Source organism: Periplaneta americana, chromosome 1, assembly GCF_040183065.1.
Source record: "Periplaneta americana isolate PAMFEO1 chromosome 1, P.americana_PAMFEO1_priV1, whole genome shotgun sequence".
Taxonomy (NCBI): Eukaryota; Metazoa; Arthropoda; class Insecta; order Blattodea; family Blattidae; genus Periplaneta; species Periplaneta americana.
The window spans coordinates 149,048,114-149,071,401 of record NC_091117.1 but is presented as its reverse complement, the minus strand read 5'-3'; the positions used below and the strand labels follow the sequence as shown (position 1 = coordinate 149,071,401).

At 35.7% G+C, this 23,288-nt stretch overlaps 2 protein-coding genes across 2 annotated transcripts in view; one reads left to right on the top strand and one right to left on the bottom strand.

The window, feature by feature from the left end:
- LOC138709330 (probable glutamate receptor) overlaps positions 1-1,595 on the top strand; it is a 112,032-nt gene extending 110,437 nt beyond the window's left edge. The window contains exon 11 of the mRNA XM_069840027.1: positions 934-1,595. Coding sequence (XP_069696128.1) covers positions 934-1,252 — 319 coding nt within the window. The 3' untranslated portion in view covers positions 1,253-1,595. The remainder of the gene's footprint in view (positions 1-933) is intronic.
- A 1,810-nt stretch (positions 1,596-3,405) lies between these two features.
- LOC138709322 (glutamate receptor 4-like) lies at positions 3,406-22,850 on the bottom strand. Its single transcript, XM_069840014.1, has 4 exons — positions 22,627-22,850; positions 20,790-21,007; positions 12,032-12,285; positions 3,406-6,195 (listed from the first exon to the last, which is right to left on the bottom strand). Exons 1-4 carry the CDS (start codon positions 22,754-22,756, stop codon positions 5,976-5,978), a joined length of 822 nt encoding a protein of 273 aa, XP_069696115.1. The 5' UTR covers positions 22,757-22,850; the 3' UTR covers positions 3,406-5,975.
- Positions 22,851-23,288: the final 438 nt, after the last annotated feature.

Below are 23,288 nucleotides of genomic sequence, written 5' to 3'. Positions count from 1 at the left end.
ACGGTAGATTAGCGGCTGCAGGTCCACATGCCGTAGGTCGGTAAACCAAAGCAATAACAACTCTCCAAGTTGACAATATGAAAATACGTAAATAGAAAATTACAAACTAAGTATCATCTTTAAGAAGCGACAAGGAAAAAGTCATAATAGGTGTCATTCTTCTTGTATTTTATTGATTTTGTTATTTGATGAAGCAGACAAGAAACAAATTTAAAATTCCTTGTAATTCAGTTTCAGAAGAAGTGAAGTAAACGAGGATTTAGTTGATAACAGAAAAAAATATGGTAATAATTTAAAGATAGTAAGTGAAAATAAATGTAGAAATAAATTTAATTTAAGAGAGAGAATATAATAATAATAATAATAATAATAATAATAATAATAATAATAATAATAATAATAATAATAATGATAATTTAAAATATATATGCTTTGTGAAACTTATGCTAGAAATGTGATTTGACGTCATATTTATTTTAACTTTCTTAAAGGCTTAGTGCTTAAATTTTAGAATGCTGAGTTGAGCCCGGAGTAGTTATGGGAATAGTAGTACCAGTAGGTGAAAAATGCCATCTCCACTCAGGAATGTCTCTGAAATCCTCCAGTTTTTTGGCGAAGCCAAATCAACATCGCCGATGCAGTAGTAACGGGAACGTTTGCTCTGTACCATCTTTTCCAAGATATTAATTTGTGGGATTTCTATGTCTAATGTTCTATTGAAGAAATAACTCTGGAGAATTTTGAGTTTCCAAGACCGATTATTTGAAAATGGCTCATACAAGAACAAGAAGTGTCTTATAGGATGTTGAAGAGATGGAACTTTTTAAAAGTTCTCTGCTTCGTACTGATTTGTGAAGTGACAATGGATGAGGCAGTGTGACAAGTTAGTATTATGGAAAAACATATACTGGAAGATTTTCTTTTCTATTTCAGTGTTCAAGAAATAAAACGGGCAGGAATACTAACAAGAATTGAAGAGAATGCATGGCCACCAAAATATGTTGAGATAATAGAAGATCCTCCTTCAAGTGTGCCTTTGGAGACAGTGATGATATTTTTTGTTGTTTTAGTTACGGGAATTTCCGTTTCCATTCTAATACTTTTGATAGAATTTCTTTTGACGAAACTTACACAATCTGAAAAACCATGCCAGTGTCTTCCTCTTTATAGTAAGTTCAGTCAAACATTAATACTTAAATTTCATAGACTGAATAAAAGTGACTCAAGAGAAAATGCGATTGACTTCAGATAATTCTTAGATGCTGCGAAATTTTTAACCTTATATGATATATAATAATATTAATCTCTATAAGCTATCTTTCGTTATCAGTCGAAAAATCTTATATAAAAATTTCTATAAGATTTATTGTTAAAAATCAGCTTTGAGGCAAGTTTCTCTGTATTTTCTGTTCCACCATTATTGCCGTATTGTAGACTTAACGTCTCTGAATAATGTTTGTAATAAAAAGACGGATATTAAATAAAGAATTACCGACACATGAACTGTCACGTATTCTCAATATCTCACCTATAATATAGATGTGGTTGATGAAAGGTTGTATTGAGTGTGTTGGGGAAAGGAATCTATGGTCGAAGTGTCTAACATATGTATATACCGTACGGTATATTGAAGACTGTACGAGACTCTGAACGTCCATCCAATGAATGTCTGCTTATGCTGTGTTCGTGTAGTATAGTCCAGTAACATCCACGTACTGACCTATTAACAGGCATCACATGACCTTCAACTAGCGCCACGAAATGCCTTTTTGACATCAACGCAGCAGAGATTGTACACTAGCGTTCAAAGAGTTCTGACCTACAGTTTTTTGATCGTGTAAGCGAACTTTCTAACCACGGAATAAGACATAACCATAAATATAACAAATTGATAAACTTTGAAATAGTTCCGCCAGTTCTCAATAGGTAACACTATTATTGGAATTGTTAAAAATGTGTTGGAGAAAATGATGATGTAGATTAAAGTATAAATTATTCTTATAATTGACAGTATCAATGGTTTCCCGCTAAACCTAATACTTTTTGCAATCATTAGGTGGAGAAGAAATTTTGAGTTCTATAATGCGGGTATATTTATGTACCAACACTGGCTCTTATCTTCGTCACCTATTCATAGAAGTAATAACTAAAGAAGCCCCACACTTACACAAGCAAATTATCGGTTACTATCGGTTAGTTGGGGTCAGGTAACTTTGAATGCCAGTGTACGTAGCAAGCTTGTCTGCCATTCGAATTATAACCAGAAAATTTGGGATTTAATTTAGCATTGCTGACATAGATGCCTTGCCTTAATATACTCACCTTAGAATTCTTTCTCATCTTTCTTTGATAAAGACCAGTTAAGACACATTGTATATAATATAATATTACCGGTACCTATAACTTGAAGAATAAGAGGGACATGTTTTCTCTTCTTACATTCTATATAGATTAAATTAATAGTACATAGATCTATGTTTGTTTAGAACGATTATATATACATACCATATATTTCTACTTTTTTTTGGGCAGATTTTTGTGGGATACATATTATATTGTTAGGCTTAAGAAACCTGGATTTCTGGCTGCATTTCAAAAGGAGCAGTCATATCTACGTTTTCTGAAGTATGAGAAGATTGAACTAACATGAAAACAACTAAGTGGGGCTATTTTGTGTCATATCTAACACATTTCTTTCTTTCCTCCTGCTCCTTTTCTTCTTTCCTTTCTTGTGTTTTTATCGGCTGACGCAATTTACAGTATCTAAGGTTCAATTTTCAAAGCTATTTTGATTTAACATTCTGTAGATTTCCTCAGGACTTCATGGAGAACTTCCATTTCCTCCTCCTCCACTTTTTCTTCATTCTTTTTCTTATTCATTATCTGACTACATTTTCTGAGGTATAAGATTATATTTCCTATACTATCTTCTTTAAAATTTCGAGGTTATTTTGGAATAGCCTGTTAAATAAAACCTCTTCTCTTTATTTATGTTTCTTCTTCTTCTTTTTTCCTTCTCGCATTAAACTCACTAGTTTATAAACTGTGAAGCTTCGGTTTATAACATAATTTTAATTGAAATATTTGCGATAAATTATGTAATTTTACTTTGTTAATAGTACCAGTGTTCATATTCTTGGAATAGAAAGTACTGTAAAACCTCCTAAAATTCTGTTTCTCCAATTTCTCCTTATTATTCATTCGACAAAGTGTGGTTTGTAAGATGTAAAGTTCGATTTTTTATGTTACCATGATTGAAAGTTTGTGGGTTTTCTTGGAATGTAAAATATGTTTTCTCTCTTCTATTTTTACTCCTCTTTCACTTTTTACTTCTCTTAATTCTACCAACAGATACGATGACTGCGGATTTAAAGGTATAGGATTATATTTTCGGAGAGTGTTTTCTTGTTTATTTATTTCTGTGTTTTCTCAATGCGAGAAAAATTCCAAAGTGATACATCAATGAAAGCCAGTTGTATTAATCATTTTTGCACCCTATTGTTGCTGAACGAGTATCTCTACAACTAAAAATATTACACGAAATATTCTTCCAGGATTAATCTTCTTTGACATTTTAAACTTGTATATTTAAATTTTGTCAATGTGACAATTTAAATTTTCTCGTGATTAAACTTTGAATTATGACATTCAGTACATTGAAAACAACGGACTTAAGAAGCGTATAACTAAGAGCTACTAATTTGACATAGACATTATTAAGTACATCTCATGCCTAGAAAGAACCAACTTGACAATTACTGTAATGCCAGGAAACAAAATGACATGTATGTTTCTAAACTGATTAAAATTTTAATGATTAAAGGAATTCTGATTATGTTTCTGAAAGTAATGAAAATTCCATGTTTAGAGGAATTGTGAGTATTTGGATGGTTTTGAAATCCATTAAAGTTTCATGGTTAAAGGAATTTTGTGTACATGCATGCTTATGAAATCAATTGAAGTTTCACGTTTCTAGGAATTGAATATGTTTCTGATACTAATGAAAGTTTCGCGGTTTAAGCTGGATTGTTTTTGCATGCTTATGAAATCAATTGAAGTTTCACGTTTCTAGGAATTGAATATGTTTCTGATACTAATGAAAGTTTCGCGGTTTAAGTGGGATTGTATTTGAATGCTTTGAAGATTCACGTTTCTAGGGATTGAGTATGTTTTGGATACTAATGAAAGTTTCACGATTTAAGCTGGATTGTTTCTGCATGCTTATGAAATCAATTGAAGTATCACGTTTCTAGGAATTGAATATGTTTCTGACACTAATGAAAGTTTCGCGGTTTAAGTGGGATTGTATTTGAATGCTTGAAGATTCACGTTTCTAGGGATTGAGTATGTTTCTGATACTAATGAAAGTTTCGCGGTTTAAGCTGGATTGTTTTTGCATGCTTATGAAATCAATTGAAGTTTCACGTTTCTAGGAATTGAATATGTTTCTGATACTAATGAAAGTTTCGCGGTTTAAGTGGGATTGTATTTGAATGCTTGAAGATTCACGTTTCTAGGGATTGAGTATGTTTTGGATACTAATGAAAGTTTCACGATTTAAGCTGGATTGTTTTTGCATGCTTATGAAATCAATTGAAGTATCACGTTTCTAGGAATTGAATATGTTTCTGATACTAATGAAAGTTTCGCGGTTTAAGTGGGATTGTATTTGAATGCTTGAAGATTCACGTTTCTAGGGATTGAGTATGTTTCTGATACTAATGAAAGTTTCGCGGTTTAAGCTGGATTGTTTTTGCATGCTTATGAAATCAATTGAAGTTTCACGTTTCTAGGAATTGAATATGTTTCTGATACTAATGAAAGTTTCGCGGTTTAAGTGGGATTGTATTTGAATGCTTGAAGATTCACGTTTCTAGGGATTGAGTATGTTTTGGATACTAATGAAAGTTTCACGATTTAAGCTGGATTGTTTTTGCATGCTTATGAAATCAATTGAAGTTTCACGTTTCTAGGAATTGAGTATGTTTCTGATATTAATGAAAGTTTCGCGGTTTAAGCGGGATTGTATTTGAATGCTTGAAGATTCATGTTTCTAGGGATTGAGTATGTTTCTGATACTAATGAAAGTTTCACAGTTTAAGAGGGATTGTTTTTGCATGCTTATGAAATCAATTGAAGTTTCACGTTTCTAGGAATTGAATATGTTTCTGATACTAATGAAAGTTTCGCGGTTTAAGTGGGATTGTATTTGAATGCTTGAAGATTCACGTTTCTAGGGATTGAGTATGTTTCTGATACTAATGAAAGTTTCACGATTTAAGCGGGATTGTTTTTGCATGCTTATGAAATCAATTGAAGTTTCACGTTTCTAGGAATTGTGTATGTTTCTGATACTAATGAAAGTTTCGCGGTTTAAGCAGGATTGTATTTGAATGCTTGAAGATTCACGTTTCTAGGGATTGAGTATGTCTTGGAAACTAATGAAAGTTTCACGATCTAAGCGGGATTGTTTTTGCATGTTTATGAAATCGATTGAAGTTTTAGGTCCTCATAGTTTTGAAACAGGTTAAAGTTTCAGCATTCAAGGGATTGTGGATCTGTTTCTCAAATTCATTATGAGTGCTCATCTAGTTTTGAAACCGATTAGAGTTCCACAGTTGAAGGGATTTTATGTTTTTGAAGTAGATTGAAGTTCAAATTTTAGAGATATTGTGAATGTTTTTGAAACTGATGAAAGATTTATGGTAAAAGGGATTGTTAGCATGATTCAGAAACATGAAAATTTTACAGTTAAAGTGATTATATATTTATGAAACTATTTGAAGTTTCATGTTAGAAGCTACTATGAATGTGTTTCTAAAGTTCCGTCCTTCTCATAAAGAAAGATAATTTCAATGAAACTACTGGAGTCGGCTAAAATGTTCAATGCTGTTCTATGCATATATACTATTGTATATTTCTGTTGCCCCCAAATGTCTTGAAAGATAAGAATACAAAGTAAAACTCGAGAGTATCTAATTATGAAGACAGTTTGACTTCATGTTATGGATCACTATCTCTAATATCGTAAGTAATACCGCCAGAATGGCACCAGACATCAGTATGATGAAAATTGACAATGTTTTTTCTATATTCACACTTGACGGTAGGTCTTTAATTTCTTCTCTAAATTTCAATGGCAAAAGGTTATCTTCGTTTCTTCTCACAATTCCAGCTTCATGCATTTTCACAAAACTGAAACAGAACATATAATACATGAACTTGCAAACAAAGTATAATACCTGTCGTCGATTTGCAAAAAGGGACACGTCCAAAATGACAAAGTGTTGGAAAATCGTAAAAAAAACCACAACAGACTTAAAAAATTAAAATGTTTGTATCCGATGTGATCTAATTAGAAAAAAATATGTGAATATTTTAATTTGTTAACTTAGTTACAATTTTTGCGATTTTCCAACACTTTGTCATTTTGGACATGTCCCCTTTTGCAAATCGACGACAGATATGATCACAGAAGCAATAATATCAAATATAATGGCTTATCATTTGTTTAATGAAGTGAAAAATTAATAACATTGATTTGGAATAAGGATGCCTAATTTTAGTGTTTTAAATCTACATGGAGGACCGATAAAAGTACTTCCTTGAGTGACAAGGTGAAGAACTAGACATTTTAATTTTGTATTTTTTTCCCTCCCATTTTCAATCGAAATGATTGTAAAAAATTATTTCAACAACGAGAGAATTGGTGAAAATGAACTCGAATCTGAACAACAAAAGCTATTCTAACCAAATGATGTTGGTTGGCTCAAGTACTTCATGAGGTTATGTTATTTATGAGCATCTTGCTACTGTCTTTCGTATCCACTCTGCTACAAAGCGTAGTGTAACTATTGAGTAAGATTTTGAGTCCTGCGTTCTGGCTGCTAATGGACATAGACATACAACATTGCATACTTTTAGAAATCCTCTCGTACATAGCCTCACTTATTAGCAGCTGAACAGACCATTGAATTCTGTGTTCTTCGTGCGCACCATACCCATGGATGTTTTGGTCCTATATAACCATACATACTGGTAGTATACCAGGTCTTCCTGTCTGCTATATATGCTAGATTTGTGTCTCACAATTTAGAAAGCATTGCACTACATAACCTCATTTACTATCATGGTGTACTAGGTTGTGCTGGTTTATTTAACGACGCTTTCAACTGCAGACGTTATTCGGCGTCGAAAGTCGATCTGGACGACAAAGGCCTACAAATTTTGACTGCAGTGCCCTATGAGAGACAAGGTCTTTTCTGATGTGCCGTAAATATGCTACTCACATTTTCACTTCCCTAGCAAAGAAAGCCATGCTAAGGATTTTATGGCACGGCTGGGTTTGAACCCATGATCCTCAGATGCAACGGCTAACATGCTAACCATCGACTAAACCATAAAGGACAATCTCAGTGGTAGGCTAATTGAAGAAGCCTTGGTCTCGACCACAGTCTAGTATATACAGTCGCGAAGCTCAATACGTAGTAAATATGCAAACATTAGATAGTTGCTGACCACTAGGGTCGCTAATATCGCCTCATTACAGGCAATGCAAAATAGTACCGTCACAGTCTATTGTTTCTAGCACCCTCAAAACTCAAGCTTCGCGACTGCATATAGTAGATTGTGGTCTCGACGATCTTGCTGTCCTGCAATGGACATCAGTTGCAGTGCTTCACTCTTTGAGATACGCTATTCTATGCTACCGGTATAGGCTTTATAATCTTTCATATTACAGTGCGTCTGAGACATCTAGATCTGGAAATTGTATCAGATAGGAAGCCAGGTCTCTATTGCTAAACGAGGAATGCCTGCTATCGGGAGTTAACTGGTTAAAACTTAGGTAGAGGTACTCACTCTACTCACAAAAGATGCTGTATGTGATACCCGTATTCATTTTTTTCTCTTACACATATTTTACACCTTCTCAAGAAATGTCATTGACACATTAATTCTTCTGCTGTAAGTGACCTAATCGCTCTTTACGAGTATATATGGCATAATATTTCCTTTCAGTTCATCTAGAGTATGAGGATTTGCTTTATATACTTTAATTACCGTTTAGGACCTATTCATTCATTCATTCATTCATTCATTCATTCATTCATTCATTCATTCATTCATTCATTCATTCATTCACAAGGTCAGGTTTTTCGTGCAAACTGAGCGTTCTTCATTCAATCTTTCCTATTTTCTAACTTCCTCTTTGTCTCCTCATAAGATTCATATATCATCGGTTTCTTGGTAAAAGTGACCAAGTCCAAAATGCAAAATTGTTGGAAAAGGCATTTAAAGGTTTAATGATCCATCCAAAGATAACTGTACCTAGTTAGATGTTAGTAATTATAGTCGCGACGCTGTTATTCCCGGCGTGACTCCTCCTCTTTGCTTACGTCTTAGGAAGTCAAGGCTCTATAAAGTCTAGGTAGCTAGTATCGTTCGCCATTTTTGTTCTTTTGTTGCCGAGCTACCAGACGAGGGATCTATTTGCCACACCGTTAAACATTATCATGTCGTAGCTCCTATGATAATAAATCATACGCACTGTAATTGAGCAAATAATTGAGCGGCAATTAACGTCCTTGTGTGCTTTCTGCGAACGCCAACGAAAGAGCCAAAATGGCGGGCGATTATATAAAGTATTTATCCAGCCTTAGGAAATGCATGACGTCTTCATCAGCGAATCACAAGACGCACACGTTTAAATGTAGCCGACCTGCAACGTGATTGGCTGCCAGAAATTAGAGCGACGGGACTATAGTTATTTTGATGGTAAATGTGCTTTATTATTAGTTTTTAATATAAAATTATGCCTTAAATTTTCATAATACTTGGAAGCCTTCAATGTGACTTGGTCATTTTTATCAAGAAACCGACATTATCTTATCTATCATCTGATATCTTCTTCTGCTCCGAACTCTTCTCTCGTTCCAGTGCATTCTTCAGTAGGCAGTTTCTTCTCAGTCAGTGTTCATTGTTTACTTTTTGTAACTCGAGGGCTAAGAAATGTTTCTCATAGTGGTTCCATCCCAGATATCCGAATATGCAACATACAACAAGAAGTGTGATCCCGTATAAGAAAACCTACAATTAAGAACCCAAGACCCAAGAAGATCAGCGATTGCCACATTCTGAATGGTTACTGACCACAGCTTAGTAGATTGAAGATTCTTCCTTCTCCAACCTGCCTTTCATGTAACAGTGAAGATAATATGGGTAAAACATGTTATCTGGTTCTGCCGTCTCCAATGAAGGCTGCATTGTTTCCAAATGCCGGAAGCTTCGACTGATAATGACTTCATCGCTAAATGCAGTGTATTGAGAACAGCACCAACACCGCCACCATTACCACCAACAGCAGCAACAGCTTTTCCTAACATCCATTTACAAAAGCTAAGCTTACGATTGTAATCTTGTTGCTGTAATTCATGAAATACTGGAATTCTTTAGTCTACTGTTTTAATTTCAATAATTTTGTTGCCACTTCTGCAGATACTTCACAAATTTCTGTCTCCTGTGTTAAATTTATCAGATACCTGCAAGAACTGCGCTCCAAAGCCTAACATTATTTCGGAAAACGTATTATGTGTCTTTCACGTGTTAAATTTTACATTATCTCGTTAACATGTTTCAGCCTGCTATCAGTCATCTTCAGAACTGGTTGTTGCTAGTCTTGGGGCCTTTTGATTGTGTTTCCTTTGGGAGTGTGTTTGTGTAGTGTAATGTGTAGTCAAAGAGTGTGTGTGTTCTGAAATTGAGTTTTGTGTTGAGAATTTCATTTGGATGTGTTTTTGTGTGTCTGTATATTTCGTATTGTTCTAGTGTGTTTAGTTCTTGGCTTTTTGGTTGGATGTGTAGAATTTACATGTCTGTGTTGATGTCTCTGTAGGTGTGGTTAGCATTTGTAATGTGTTTATTTTATTGAGTTATTTTACGACGCTGTATCAACAGCTAGGTTATTTAGCGTCTGAATGATATGAAGGTGACAATGCCGGTGAAATGAGTCCGGGGTCCAGCACCGAAAGTTACCCAGCATTTGCTCGTGTTGGGTTGAGGGAAAACCCCGGAAAATATCTCAACCAGATAACTTGCCCCAACCGGGATTCGAACCCGGGCCACCTGGTTTCGCGACCAGTTGCGCTGACCGTTACTCCACAGGTGTGTACTTGTAATGTGTTCTGCATATGTGGAAATGTTTTGTAATTTTTTTATGACTGTGATGTGTTCTTTGTAACCTGTTTGAAATGATCTGCCTGTCTGTCCTTTGTAGAAGTTGTTGCAGGTGTTACATTTGAGTTCGTATGCGCCAGTGTGGTTGTATTTGTTTGTTTGTGTTGCTTGTGTGTTGAGATGTTTTTGTAGAGTGTTATTTGCTCTGTATGCGATGTTGTAATTACTCATAATACGTTTTCCAAAGTGATATAGTGTTAAAAGTCGTGTAATCAAGATGTATATTAACATATTTTCCTCCGCAAGAACATGACGCTTTTTTTTTTTTTTTTTTTTTTTTTTGTCATTTGAAGAATCCGTTTCTTTGAATCTACCAAATAATCTTAATATTTTATATCTAGAGGGACTGGTCTATTATAATATTGTGGCAATCGCACTGGAAAGTTCTCACTGCCTCGGGAGTCAAACACGCGTCCGGCAGAAGGGAGGGCGCGCGAGAAGGCAAGCGCGAGGAGAGAAGAGAGCAAGCTGCGAGACGCTGGCAGCTGTGCGCGGGGAGAGAGGAAGGCCAGCACTGGGGCGCGGCGCATGGCGAAGGAGAGGGGGAGAAAACCTACTGCGACGGACGTAAAGGAAACTTCTGGAGTCCGAGTGATGGGGAGACCGAGAATAGTCCAGAAACAGAAATGTCCGGAAATCGAAGGCTCGCGAAGTGTTACCTAACAAATAAAAGCCTTCGAGAGGCCAGTTTAGTTTGGACAGCAAGCCAGTCAGTTTTGCGAAGCAGCCGTGAGCGAGCAAGGAAACCAGCCTTCGAGACCTGAGTTCGACTTGAGTGGGTCCGCAACTGTGGCAGCGTCTTGGCGGAAGTAACGCGTCCGGAGTCTTTGGTTCGGCGTGCAGTGAACTTTATCTGAAAGTCTTGAGTTCGAAGTTCAGTGGACTGTCTCTGGAAGTCTTGGGTTCGATATATTGTGAACTTGAGTGAATGAGCTAGAAGAACTAGCCAAGGCAAACGAACTGAGAACTGAGAACTGATAGTTTTGTTTTGTAAATAGTTCTTTGTGAACATTAGTTGAGATTAGGTGTACATTGTTGTTCTCAATAATCCAAGTGAATTGCCATTGTCGTCTGTGGAGTGCAATAACGAATACTGTGTTGCTGTGTGGAGTGGAATTGCCATTGTTGACAGGAGTGTTTAAATTCAGAAATAGAAAGCCATTATTGTTGTGAATAAAAGTAACATTGTTGTGTGAATTAAAGAGGTCACAATATTTACGTTTGAATTTTCGTCTGGTTATACCACATGACTTCCTATAGTTTATGTATATTACTTATTGAATATCTGTTTACCATTGTTACACAAAAAGTGACAGAGCGAACTATCTACACTCAATCACAGCCAAACGAATAGTGTCACTGTCAAATGCGCTGTGGATGCGTGGGAACCTATGTGATAAACCGATCAGTTTTCTAATCTAGATGGTTCAGATGCACTGTAGTGGTTTATCGTGACTTTCCTGCCTATCATGTCCATGGACGCCGGATTTATTGCCTCGTAACTGGATGCCTCAAACTAGCAAGCTGTCTCGTTTGCGCAGGTGCATAGAGTACTTCTCCCCTACCACTGTCCGCCTACTGCTGTGCACTGTGGACTAGAACGGTACAGCTCAGTTCTAATAACAGTTGAGAAGGCTGCATAGGGAGGGTACATCTTGAATGCATTGTCACGAGGTCAACGTTTCAGATAATATGACTATACCTGGGTATCGGAGCCTAGGTGGGCCCCCTCCGTTAGCTCTACTACTTCCCCTCTCCAGGCAGCTTCCTAGTTTGAGGCATCTATAACGTCACTCACTAGTAGTTGAAGAGGCTCTTGAGCTCTGTGTCTTTCCTGCCCACCATACCCATGGACACCGGGATGGCATAGTCAGGTATCTCGACGTCGGTGCAGTCCAGATACGGCCTGGTCAATTTGTTTACTATGGTCAACAGCAGGAAGGCATAGTTGTTCTGCTTACACATTAGATCCAGTCCCTCCTCATTGGTCAGAGGGAGTGGCTGCGTCATCAACTCTCTGTACACACCTCTCACGACGGGGTCTGATGACGTCTGTGGACAGTGTCAAATACAGATCATGTGTAACTACGATTAGAAACCCACCATTCTCTATACTCCGTGTCTGGAATCCGTAGAGTTAGTCGCCGCATTTAGGTGGAGACAAAGGGAAGCGAATGGGCGGAGTCTAGCAATACGGGAGTGTATTGCAGCAAGCATCAACTCACAGCTGATAAGTGGTAAGATGCGCGTGGTGGAAGGTGTTAGGTAGTGTGGCAATAGGGATATCTTAAGCGAAGTTTTACCCTTAGATGGCAGGAATGTTCCATGCGGCGCAACATGTTGTAGGGCTATATTATGTCATATGCTATAATTGATTACATTTCCCATTTGTTGGTTTCCTGTGCGTGTCAAAATTATATTTACAATTATTTTGTATAACCTAGTATAATTTAATATAATTCAATATTTTCTTATCTCATAATTTAATTTCATTTACAATAAATAATAGCATAGCCCTAAACCTGTATAACATTGAGCGATTCCCCGAGATGGGTGGGGAAATCTGCAGTATGCAGAATATAGATACGAGTAAATTGAATGTTCATGAACCTAAACGAGAACTTTGAGAACGAGGTGCAAAAAAAAAAAAAAATAGGAACTATGCCGTAGATGAATATTACCCTCTTTAATCATTGGTATTTAAGTACCGTAGGTACTCTAAAAACAAGATATGCAGCCACCAATGTATTTTTTTTATAGGGAAGGGACTATCGAGATTGAATTCCTCGTATTTTTTTCTATGTTGCAGTAAGATGAAGTACAATGTTCGATAGGTTGATGTAATATGATCGCAGTAACATCACGATTATTCGTGTATTTTGTAGGTTAAGGACATGCAGTTTTGAATACTATGTAGGATGATTTTGAAAATTTGAATTTAAAACATGGTTTTAATAATTAGTCTACAGTACATTAAAAACATTATTCACGAAATGGATTTCACTACGGATCGTCCTGGACAATGAACATCTCAGTTTATAGAGAATTTACTGCAGGCGTAAACTTCGGAGACTCCTGTAACTACCGGTACTGTATATAATCTAAGCTAACGTAGCTCGCTGTCGAGGTTGCGTATGTTTTTATTGATTTTTCTTTTCCCTTCTCCAAAATGAAACTGTAGCCAGCATTTCATTACTTGAAGTAGTTACTTTTGTTTAATAGCTAGCACTTTCGAGGCGCAATTTAATTCGTTATTTTTTTAAGGTTTAAAGCATGTATTCAGAATATTTCGGGACCTGAATGAAGACAAAAAGCTTTCCCTGGTTTTTACATGTAGGAATATAACAAAAATTTGGCATTTTGAGGTGTTTTTAAAAGTGTTTAATATACTAATACATTACGTATATCCTCAATGTTTACATACTGAAAAACAAATGCACATGCAAAGCGAATCCCTCAAAGTACACGTGCGCTATCTGTTGGTGCTAGTTCAGGACATCCCTATTTAACTGCGGTTGATTTAAGATGAAAATGGTTCTTCTCTGCAGTTGCTCGCTTTCTACAGGGAGTGCCTTCCCCCGAAGTAGTCATTCACTAACCACTTACACAGAAGACTTGTTTCGTCTCCTATACTTTACAGATTCCAGGCACGGAGTACAGTTAGATTATCGTCGAGGAAAAATGAGACGTGTTATGTCATAGCAACAACATTCGTTTATCTTGTGTTTTATGTAATAATTTAAATTACGTCTTGCGTCAAATTGTAATTATATGACCAGACTGTCTGCTGTTTACTACTGTCTAGTACACGTAACATTTTAAAACGTTAATAATGGACTAACATAAGGCTGTGCAGTATACACTGTAGGCCTACTGTATTAATTGAAGTAGCTGTAGTATTTTACATATAAAAGCGTGCACTGAAGTTCCTAGCAGTCGAATGAGACGGAAGTCTTCTCGGTTTCTTCAGTGAAATTTGTATTTAAAGTTTGATGATAATACAGTAGAACCTCTATTATCCGTGTTAATGAAGGGGATAGGCTGAACGGTTAATCGAAAAAATAGGATAATCCGTACCATAGAAGGCTTTCATAAATTAAGTGTTGCATAATGCAGTTTCGTAATTTTCTCCGTGATCATGTGTCTTAACACATTATTTATTTCATTTATTTATTTATTTAGAGTAGAGTTAAGGCCATCAGGCCTTCTCTTCCCTTCTACCAGGGGATTACAACTACAATATTAAGAATACAATTATAATTACAATTAATATTAAATTTACAAATACAATAAAATCAAAGTACTAAAAGATTAACTGATTAATAAAAGCTAGACAGTTTATTGTAAAAGTTAAGAAGAGAGAAGCATTTCTTTTATTGATTAAGTAAAAATTAAACCTACTCTACGCAGTAAGAAAATACTTAATAAGCTTGCTTTTGAACGCTACTAAATTCTCTGATGTCACTGGGTAGGGTATTCCACAAGCGCAATAGCGAGATTGTGTATGATGATGAATACGATGATGTCTTATATGTTGGTATGGCTAGTATGCGGCTATTTTGCGTGCATGTGAAGAGATTATGGTATGATGACACGTAACTGAAACGGGAGGCAAGGTAGGTAGGTGTAGAGGTGTGAAGGACATGGAAAAGGAGAACAAGAGAATGAAAATCTCTACGTTCGTTAAGCCGTAGCCAGTTTAGAGTTTGGAAGGATGGGGTAATGTGGTCAGCGCGACGGACATCGCAGACGAAGCGAACACAAGAATTATGAACACGTTGTAATTTTTGCGACTGGTTGACATTGAGGTCAGTCAGTAGAAAATCACAATAATCGAAGTGGGGGGGGTTACTAGTGCTACTACTATTAGGTAGTGGTTCAGGAATTTTAAATATAATAGCTCTGTTAGAAAGGGTGGGTGAAGAAAGAATGATGCTGAAATTGATCATGAAGAGAAAAAGGAATTGGCTGGGTCACTGACTGAGAAGAAACTGCCTATTGAAAGATTCACTGGAAGGAATGGTAAACGGGAGAAGATTTCGGGGGAGAAGAAGGTATCAAGTAACAGACGGCATTAAGATACATGGATCATATGCGGAGACTGAGAAGAAGGCAGAAAATAGGAAAGACTGGAGAATGCTGGGTTTGCAGTGACAACACTATGAATGAATGAATGTCAATGGCGGGTTTCTAAGGGTCGAGGAAACTTCCTATGATGGATTTCTGTGGAAAGATAGGAAAAGTATAGGTCTCATGTTATAAATTTAAGTAATTTACCCCATACACTTTATTCTTGTTTTTTTATTAAATCTCGCACAGTTGTAACTCCAATCTTGTATTCCGATGTGAGATGAACCACACTTCCTCTTTTCCAAAACCACTCAATTATAAGCACTTCTCTTCGATACTTAGCACAACATGTATTCTTTTTGCAGTTCTGGAAGGCGTTTAGCAGATATATTAAACAGGTCACTCGAACAGTAGGTCATAATGTGTAAGGGTGAAGGCTTGTAATATCACTCTCCATAAAAAAAAAAATACGTACTAATGTATTGTGCAGTACTCATTTTTTTTTACAACAAATGAGGAGAGAATGACAGACGGATAATCCAACAATCGGTTAATAGGGTGACGGATAATCGGGGTTCTGCTGTAATTTTATTAATATAATAATAATAATAATAATAATAATAATAATAATAATAATAGCATACAAAATTTTACTAACTCCCTATTAGTCAATTGTGGGTAAAGTTTAGAATCCAAGTAACGATTTGTGTCTTTTCTTAATGCACTCATTTGCAGTTGTGCGTGATTGATGAACGTTTTTGTTTAGGTTAGATTTGGTTTTCTCAAGCTACTTTTAGATTGTTTACGTGAGTTTAAGCTGCGCTATTTTTGTTTCAGATTGACTTAAAGTTTCTTTACGTAATTTTTGGTTTCATTTGCTGAAGTGTTCGTTTTATATCATATCTTGTAATTTCTCTTCACTATCCTCTGCAGAATGTGACGTCATGTGAAATATTTCATAAAGATTTAATTATATTTTTTAAACTGTTTTCGTGGCTCTATGGTTGAAATGTACTGAACTCTGGTTCGGAATTCGGTCAGTGCCGGTACTTGGAATGCTACAGGCTCTAAGAATAAGTATTTACAATTTAATGATAAGCGTGCTTGTAATGCGGCATAAAAAGAGACAAGATAACAAAGAAAGATGAGCGAAATAGAAATAATGGTTGACATACAGAGCCGTCAGTTAACGAAGCTTTTAGTTTTTGTTCTTGTACAGACGTGGACAAATTATTAGCAAAATGTATGAATTTTGTGACATATTTTTACAAAATGTGACTTTTCGATTTAGACGACTGTTAACATTTTTATGATTACAGTACTCAGAAGTACGTAAAAATATCAACTGCAGTCAAAATTGAAAAGTCAAATTTTGTATAATTATACAATAAAATCGTGAGTTTTGCTAATAATTTGTCCACGTCTGTAGTGTCCGAGTAATAACGGCTCAAGTAGTTTCTCAGATTTTACACATTTCCCCATTTTTAGTGGTTATATTTAATTCTCTGATCCTGATTGTGAATATTCATGTAACGTCAACACATCACATAAAATACCCAAATCTTAATTTTACTTGGTAGCCTAGATTATTATACAGTGTTGATATTTTACACAGTAGTGGTACTAAAAAAGAAATCCTTTAAAATTAAAAAAAAAAAAAATTCATTGACATAATTTCCATCTCACTTCCATGAACTCTGGATATATTTAAGAACAGAACTTATTCTTTCTTTCTTTTATAGGGTTTTTGCACCCATATTGCGCAGTTTTTTGTTATTATGATACATTTTACTCTGGGCTTCAGCACTTTAATCTATTATACCGGCGTACATACATAAATTCATTGGTGAGTTTGCCTTTTTAAAGAAAGTAGTCCAGAAAATGTTAAAGGAAACCATATTTCTGGAGTTAAAACTTGTATTTCTTATAAATATTCATTCCTGATAATATATTCTAGGAAAACAGAACTTTATGTTAGACAAAAATAGTAGTTAATAATGCATACATAACACAGGACACTTCACATTGAAAACGTACGACTTATAACAGAATTCACTTACAAAGAATCTGACCTGTAACAGTTCATATAGAAAAAAAAGTTGGCATGCAGCAAAGTGGCTTTCTTTGTATAAAGGACGCTTTTGTTGACGAAGCACGAAATTAGTGAGAAATAAATGTATCTTTTTGATATCCGAGGACACACTTGAGGAGGTACATGCTATCTGAAACATATTCAAATTTTATTGGACAAAAATCAATGCTTTCCCCGATCTTCTTTAAATAGTTGTTTAGGCTTGCACCTCGCACTCCCCTTTTGAGAAGAGACACTAGTATATTACATGGCCCAATCATTGTTCCTTTTGCCATTATTCCTTTCTTCTTTCGGAACTTCACACTCATTATTTTTTTTTTCAATTATTCTCGGGATCTGACTTCTTAGAATACCATCGAGAACCTCCTTCTGGTTTTGAGCTGCAGCGATCTCACGTTCTTCATCAGGATCAAGTGTTTTGTTTAATGGATATTTTAGCAATGAAACAGCAAATTGTTTATTCGTGCAAGCACTTTCAATGAGGGATATCCAGCCTTCATGATAAACTATTGTAGCAACCTTTCATCCTTTCTTTTCAATTAACTCGAAGTCCCTGTCACAAATTAATCTACTGTGTCCAGGAAAGGCGTAACAATGGAGCATGCTTTCAAAGAGATGTTCTGGTGCACATGACCCCCAGTCCATTGAATTTTTAAATTTACTTCTACCATCCTCTTCTGAAAATTTATTGGCATTTTGGAAGGTCCTGCAGTGATCGTGCTGTAACTCCAGTTTTTCTTGATTGTGATGGAGTGTACTCTTCTCGTGTTCATTTTATAAGTAAAAAGATGTGTAGGTCTATGAAAACACTTCTGGGACAATGTTATTCACTCAAATCAATAAAGATTAAATTATTATACTTACAAGCTCACGAAACTTCCTTAATATCTCAATTTCATGGCTAATAATTTAATACAACTTATTTAAAAAAACACTACATACCCATTGCTATAATGCGTTTCTACATTTCTTTTTCCTATCCTGTTCATTTCTCGATTTATTTTTCGGTCGATTAATTTCTGTATTGTCCATTCCGAATAAAGAGAACACAGTTCAAACAGTCGCACAAGCTAACTGCAGACATATACAGTACAGCTGAGCGCCACCATCTTCACCTGTATGACCTGTAGAGCTACTCTGATTCATAGGCGGAATTATGAGGGGAGCATGGGGGGCACTGCCCCCCCCCCAAAACTTCTCTGAATTCTTTTCTTTTTCTATTAACGTTAGAAAATGTTGAATTCAAAAGATCTATTTTGCTTTTGTTTATGATTAAGTTTCTGTGCATAAATTTATGAAATAATGTCTTCAGGTAATGTGTCTGGACTATAATGTTTATTTTAAATTTCTGAATGTATAAGAATTTCTACACCTCATTTGAGTAATGGAAGCACTGTAATATTTCTTTTGTAACAGACCGTACTCATGTGTTAGAAGTCTGCAGATGTTCAGGCCGCCACTTGGAGATGTATGAATAACACACTGCACAACAATGCAGAAAAAAGAAAAGTGATCCCGGTATAATGTGTAAACTTAAAGACGAGATTAAATAAAATCATTAGAGTTTACATTTCATAATATATCTTCAGGAAGGTAAGCTTCATATAAAAAAGTTTAGTGTTAGCACTGTTACGTAGTTCTATTGATGTATGCATATGTTTCTGTATGAGAGAGAAAAAGAGGAAGATTATTTAGAGTCATGCCCTATTATAATAATTCGTAGCTGACCTACAGTTCAAGTCCTATACAATTCAGTCCGAAACATCGCGGATATGGATGTAACACTAAAAGAAACATGCCCCCGAAAATACATTTATTAAATGGTCATATTCCAATATACTGTACCACAGTCAAGCTATAACAGGGGGAGGAGGTAAATTATGTCCCCCATAACTCTCTTATATGGGGATTCTGTGATTTTACTTTGCCCCTCCAAGGAAACGGTTCTCTTTCCGCCTATTCTTTGATTGGGTCTATGAACTTGTGTGCATTTAGAGGTAAAGTTGCTGCATTTTCGTAATTTCAATAACGGTACCTAATATATTTGTGCACATCTGATGAGTAAAATACGTTTAGTTTTTGTAGTCACTGGCTAGAAGAATTATAATTATGAATCATCTGAAAAATTCGAAATGTGGATTTAGGTACATTTGACATTCTACCCCTCAATTTCTCATTACACATTTCAAGCAGTAATTACTAAGTTGTCTCGGAAGTATTTTCCTTTAATATTCTACTCATTTGTCTTTGAGTTGTTGAGCAATGGACGATTTGTTTATATCTGCTATTGGTATTGTTTTGAAACATATTTCAAGAGGAATTTATTTGCATACCTGTTTGCGGTATTTAGTGCATGTTATAATACACAAGAATAAATTTACATAAAAACATATCCATCATCTATACACTCTGAGACAAGCCTTAGTGAATCAGGGTCGCTAAAGCATGTCTCAGAATATTATGGAAGAGACAGTGAGAAGTAAACGTGCAAATCGAATTAGAGCCTGTGCAACTAAATAAAAATCAAGGTGTAATTTAGACAAATGAATCGTGAATTGTAGAAATTCCACATGTCCATTTAAGTAAGTTTTTCAAGAGACACAGAAAATTGATTATCTTCAAAAGCGTTTGATATTTTTTGAAATTATTATTTTTATTAATGCATAATAATAAAAGATAGTGTTTGACATAATTATGTGGACTTCATTTTTTCTTTTGGAATTTTCTGAATAAAAATCTGAATTGCCTGGATATGTGGGGTTTCTGTAATTTTATTCATGACTGGTAACAGTGATTCTATTTCTTTAAAACAATATATTATTTTAGTTGAAGATGGGGCGGGACAATCTTTTTACCTTCTAAACAGCTTTAAATGTAGGCTATACTATAATTGAAAAAAAAATCACTCACTTACAAAAATGTAAGTTAATGTTAATAATACAGTATATTTAATTCCTCATATTCTTTCAAACCTATAAAAAGAAAGGAAAGTAAACTGAAAAAATTGTCTGGTTTCAAAGAAATTCGACATGTCCTAGACTTGCGGTATTCACTGTAATTTAATGCAGCAGTGAAATGTACATGGAGCAGTGGACATGTGGGATTACTGTAGAAATTGAAGGGATCTATCTATGAACATTGCAAACATATGAAAAACTGAAATTGGGAATAATTGTGTCTTGTGGAGTTTCTACAATTTACGATTTAATTTTGATGTACGAATATGTATAGTAGACATTCAAAGATGAGTTCTTCTGGAAACAGGACACATACTGCCAAGGGCACTGTGGATTTACCAATATCTTAGAGAGGTGTGTTAAGGTTTATTTCTGGTCCAAACTAACGAAGAAAATTCAGATTAGGTCATCATTTAATAGAAATTAACTTTACTCACAGAGAAAACGGTGAATTGTGCTGATTTTGGCAGCATTCCGAGAACATATTTCCCATTGTCCAGAAGTCCCTTTAAGTTCGTGAAGGGTAACTCGTAACGATTAATAGTCAAGAAAGAAATGAACGTTGCAGAATATGCCACGAATATGACAGTGGCGCTGAGATATGCCGTGAACAGAACTAGACGGCAAGACCAGGTTTGTGGCGCCGGGTCCAAGCCTGCAGGCAAAAAATATTTACACCTAAAATTAGATACGCATTTCCAAACTTACCTTTTAGACACAATGGAAAATGTCGCTATAAAAAATCAATTATTTTACCCATGTTGATTTTAGTACCTCTGTGTTATGTTCTTTGTCATTGCTTGACATTAGCTGCGAGGTTCGCCAGTGGTAACAAAATCTAAGGATTAAAGTATTGGGTCCCGTAACGTAGATTTACAACACATTAATTTTTTTATAAAAATATTCCAGACAAAATGTAGAGGGAATTTCTTGTCGGAGATCTTTTCTGCTTTTAATTTTAATTATGATTTATTTAACGACGCTCGCAACTGCAGAGGTTATATCAGCATTGCAGATGTGCCGGAATTTTGTCCCGCAGGAGTCCTTTTACATGCCAATAAATCTACTGGATATGGGTCTGTCACATTTAAACACACTTAAATGCCATCGATCTGGGCTGGGATCGAATCCGCAACCTCAAGCATAGAAGGCCAGCGCTATACTGCTTCTAGGATAGATGTTTATAGGAGGTTTGTGAACTGCAGAGTTTCACAGTACAAGCTGTGCAGTAATCACATACATCAGTATGAGGCTTTTTAAATTCATAGTTGCATTCATTTTCTCAAAACTTGAAAATATGTTTAATAGTTCAATTTCAGTGGTTTATTTGTCTGTTCTCTGCAATTTGTTTGAAAGTGTCGGAACAAAGTTGCAACATTCAGAGATGAATTCTGAAAATATTTCTTACTTGACTTCTCTCCGGAGTAATGTAACTCTTGATGTGGAATGCTTTCTAGATGTTTCTTTGCTAACTCCCACACATTTTAGCTGATATTTCTGCGTCTGATATGAGGCGTGTAGTTACAAAATCAGATACATCACTTTTTTTTTTCGAAATGAGTTTATATTTCATATCTTCATATGATTCTACAACTGCTAAAGCACTGTTATGCTCCAAAGCCAGATACATCACATGGATTTGTATGATGAAAAAAAAAGTAGTATTGGTTGCAAATCCTTGGTTCCTTGCAAACGTTTTTACTTCGTACTGAAAAATTATGTTTTAGTGATGTATCTGATTTTGCAATTAAACGGCTCATATCATGATCATCTCTTGCTTCTGTGAAATTTTGCCTTCTCTAAAACTTTTTCTTGATTAATACGTATTTGTTTTTCACTTATTTGGAATAATGAAAAACAAAATTTTCTACACACAGATATAGTGGAGCCATTAACTGTTATGCAATATTCCCATATATTTTCATGGTTAAGATGAATTTCACTTGTTTTGTGTGTTGGTGCATGATTTAAAGAAGTACTCTTAACGATTGGCATGTTCTTTACAAAGTTTATCTCATTGTGTATCATGACATGCAGATAAACAATCGATCGCCATGATCGCTGTATTAGAGATATTGAAACAAAATTTTGCAAGATAGACAACATGATTATGGGGAACAAGAAAATGCATTATATCTAAAAAGGGCTTATAGAGGTATACGGCCCTAGTACATATGACTCCTCAATTGAAAACTATGAGCCTTAATGGCTTAACCCGTGAAATGTTGATGATTATATGCAAGGTAAAAATAAGTCTGCGTATGCAGTTCTCACCTCTCTGACAAAAGATCCCGAATATGAGCAAGACTGCACTGCCCAAAGGGTAGCTGTGGCCATCCTGAGTGTTCTCGTGCTTCTTGCCGCAATGTGCAACCAAGACTAGAACGAGAGTCATCGTCACCATTGCTGCAAGCGTCGTATTCCACAGGTTGCCAGACAAAGGCTTAAGTAACTTACTCAACGATTGTTCTTCTGAATCCGGCTTCTTTATGTAAATACGAAAACTGTGAAAATAAGAGATAAGAATACAGGATGTTAAAAAAGTAGCAAATATTTTAGGAGGTGCTAGTATGCATCAGAACAAGAAAATACTCGTAATGCCTAATAAACATGGGTCCTACAACACATACTTTCTGAGATCTGAATACTTGTTCATAGGAGGTGTTCAATGTGACGTCCATTCATGGCAATGCATTCCTCTGCCCTTCGGCGTAAGGAATCACGTACTATTTGAATTTTATCTGGTTGTTCTTGATAACCAAAAGTCCAGGGGATTTAGGTTTGAGGAACGAACAGGCCAAGGTGTTGGGCCTCCCCGATCAATCCAGCGATCCTGAAATGTCAGCGTCAGATGTTCACGCACATTGCGGAGAAAATGTGCTGGTATGCCATCATGCATGAACCACATCTGTAGTCTTTGCTGACGTGGCACATTC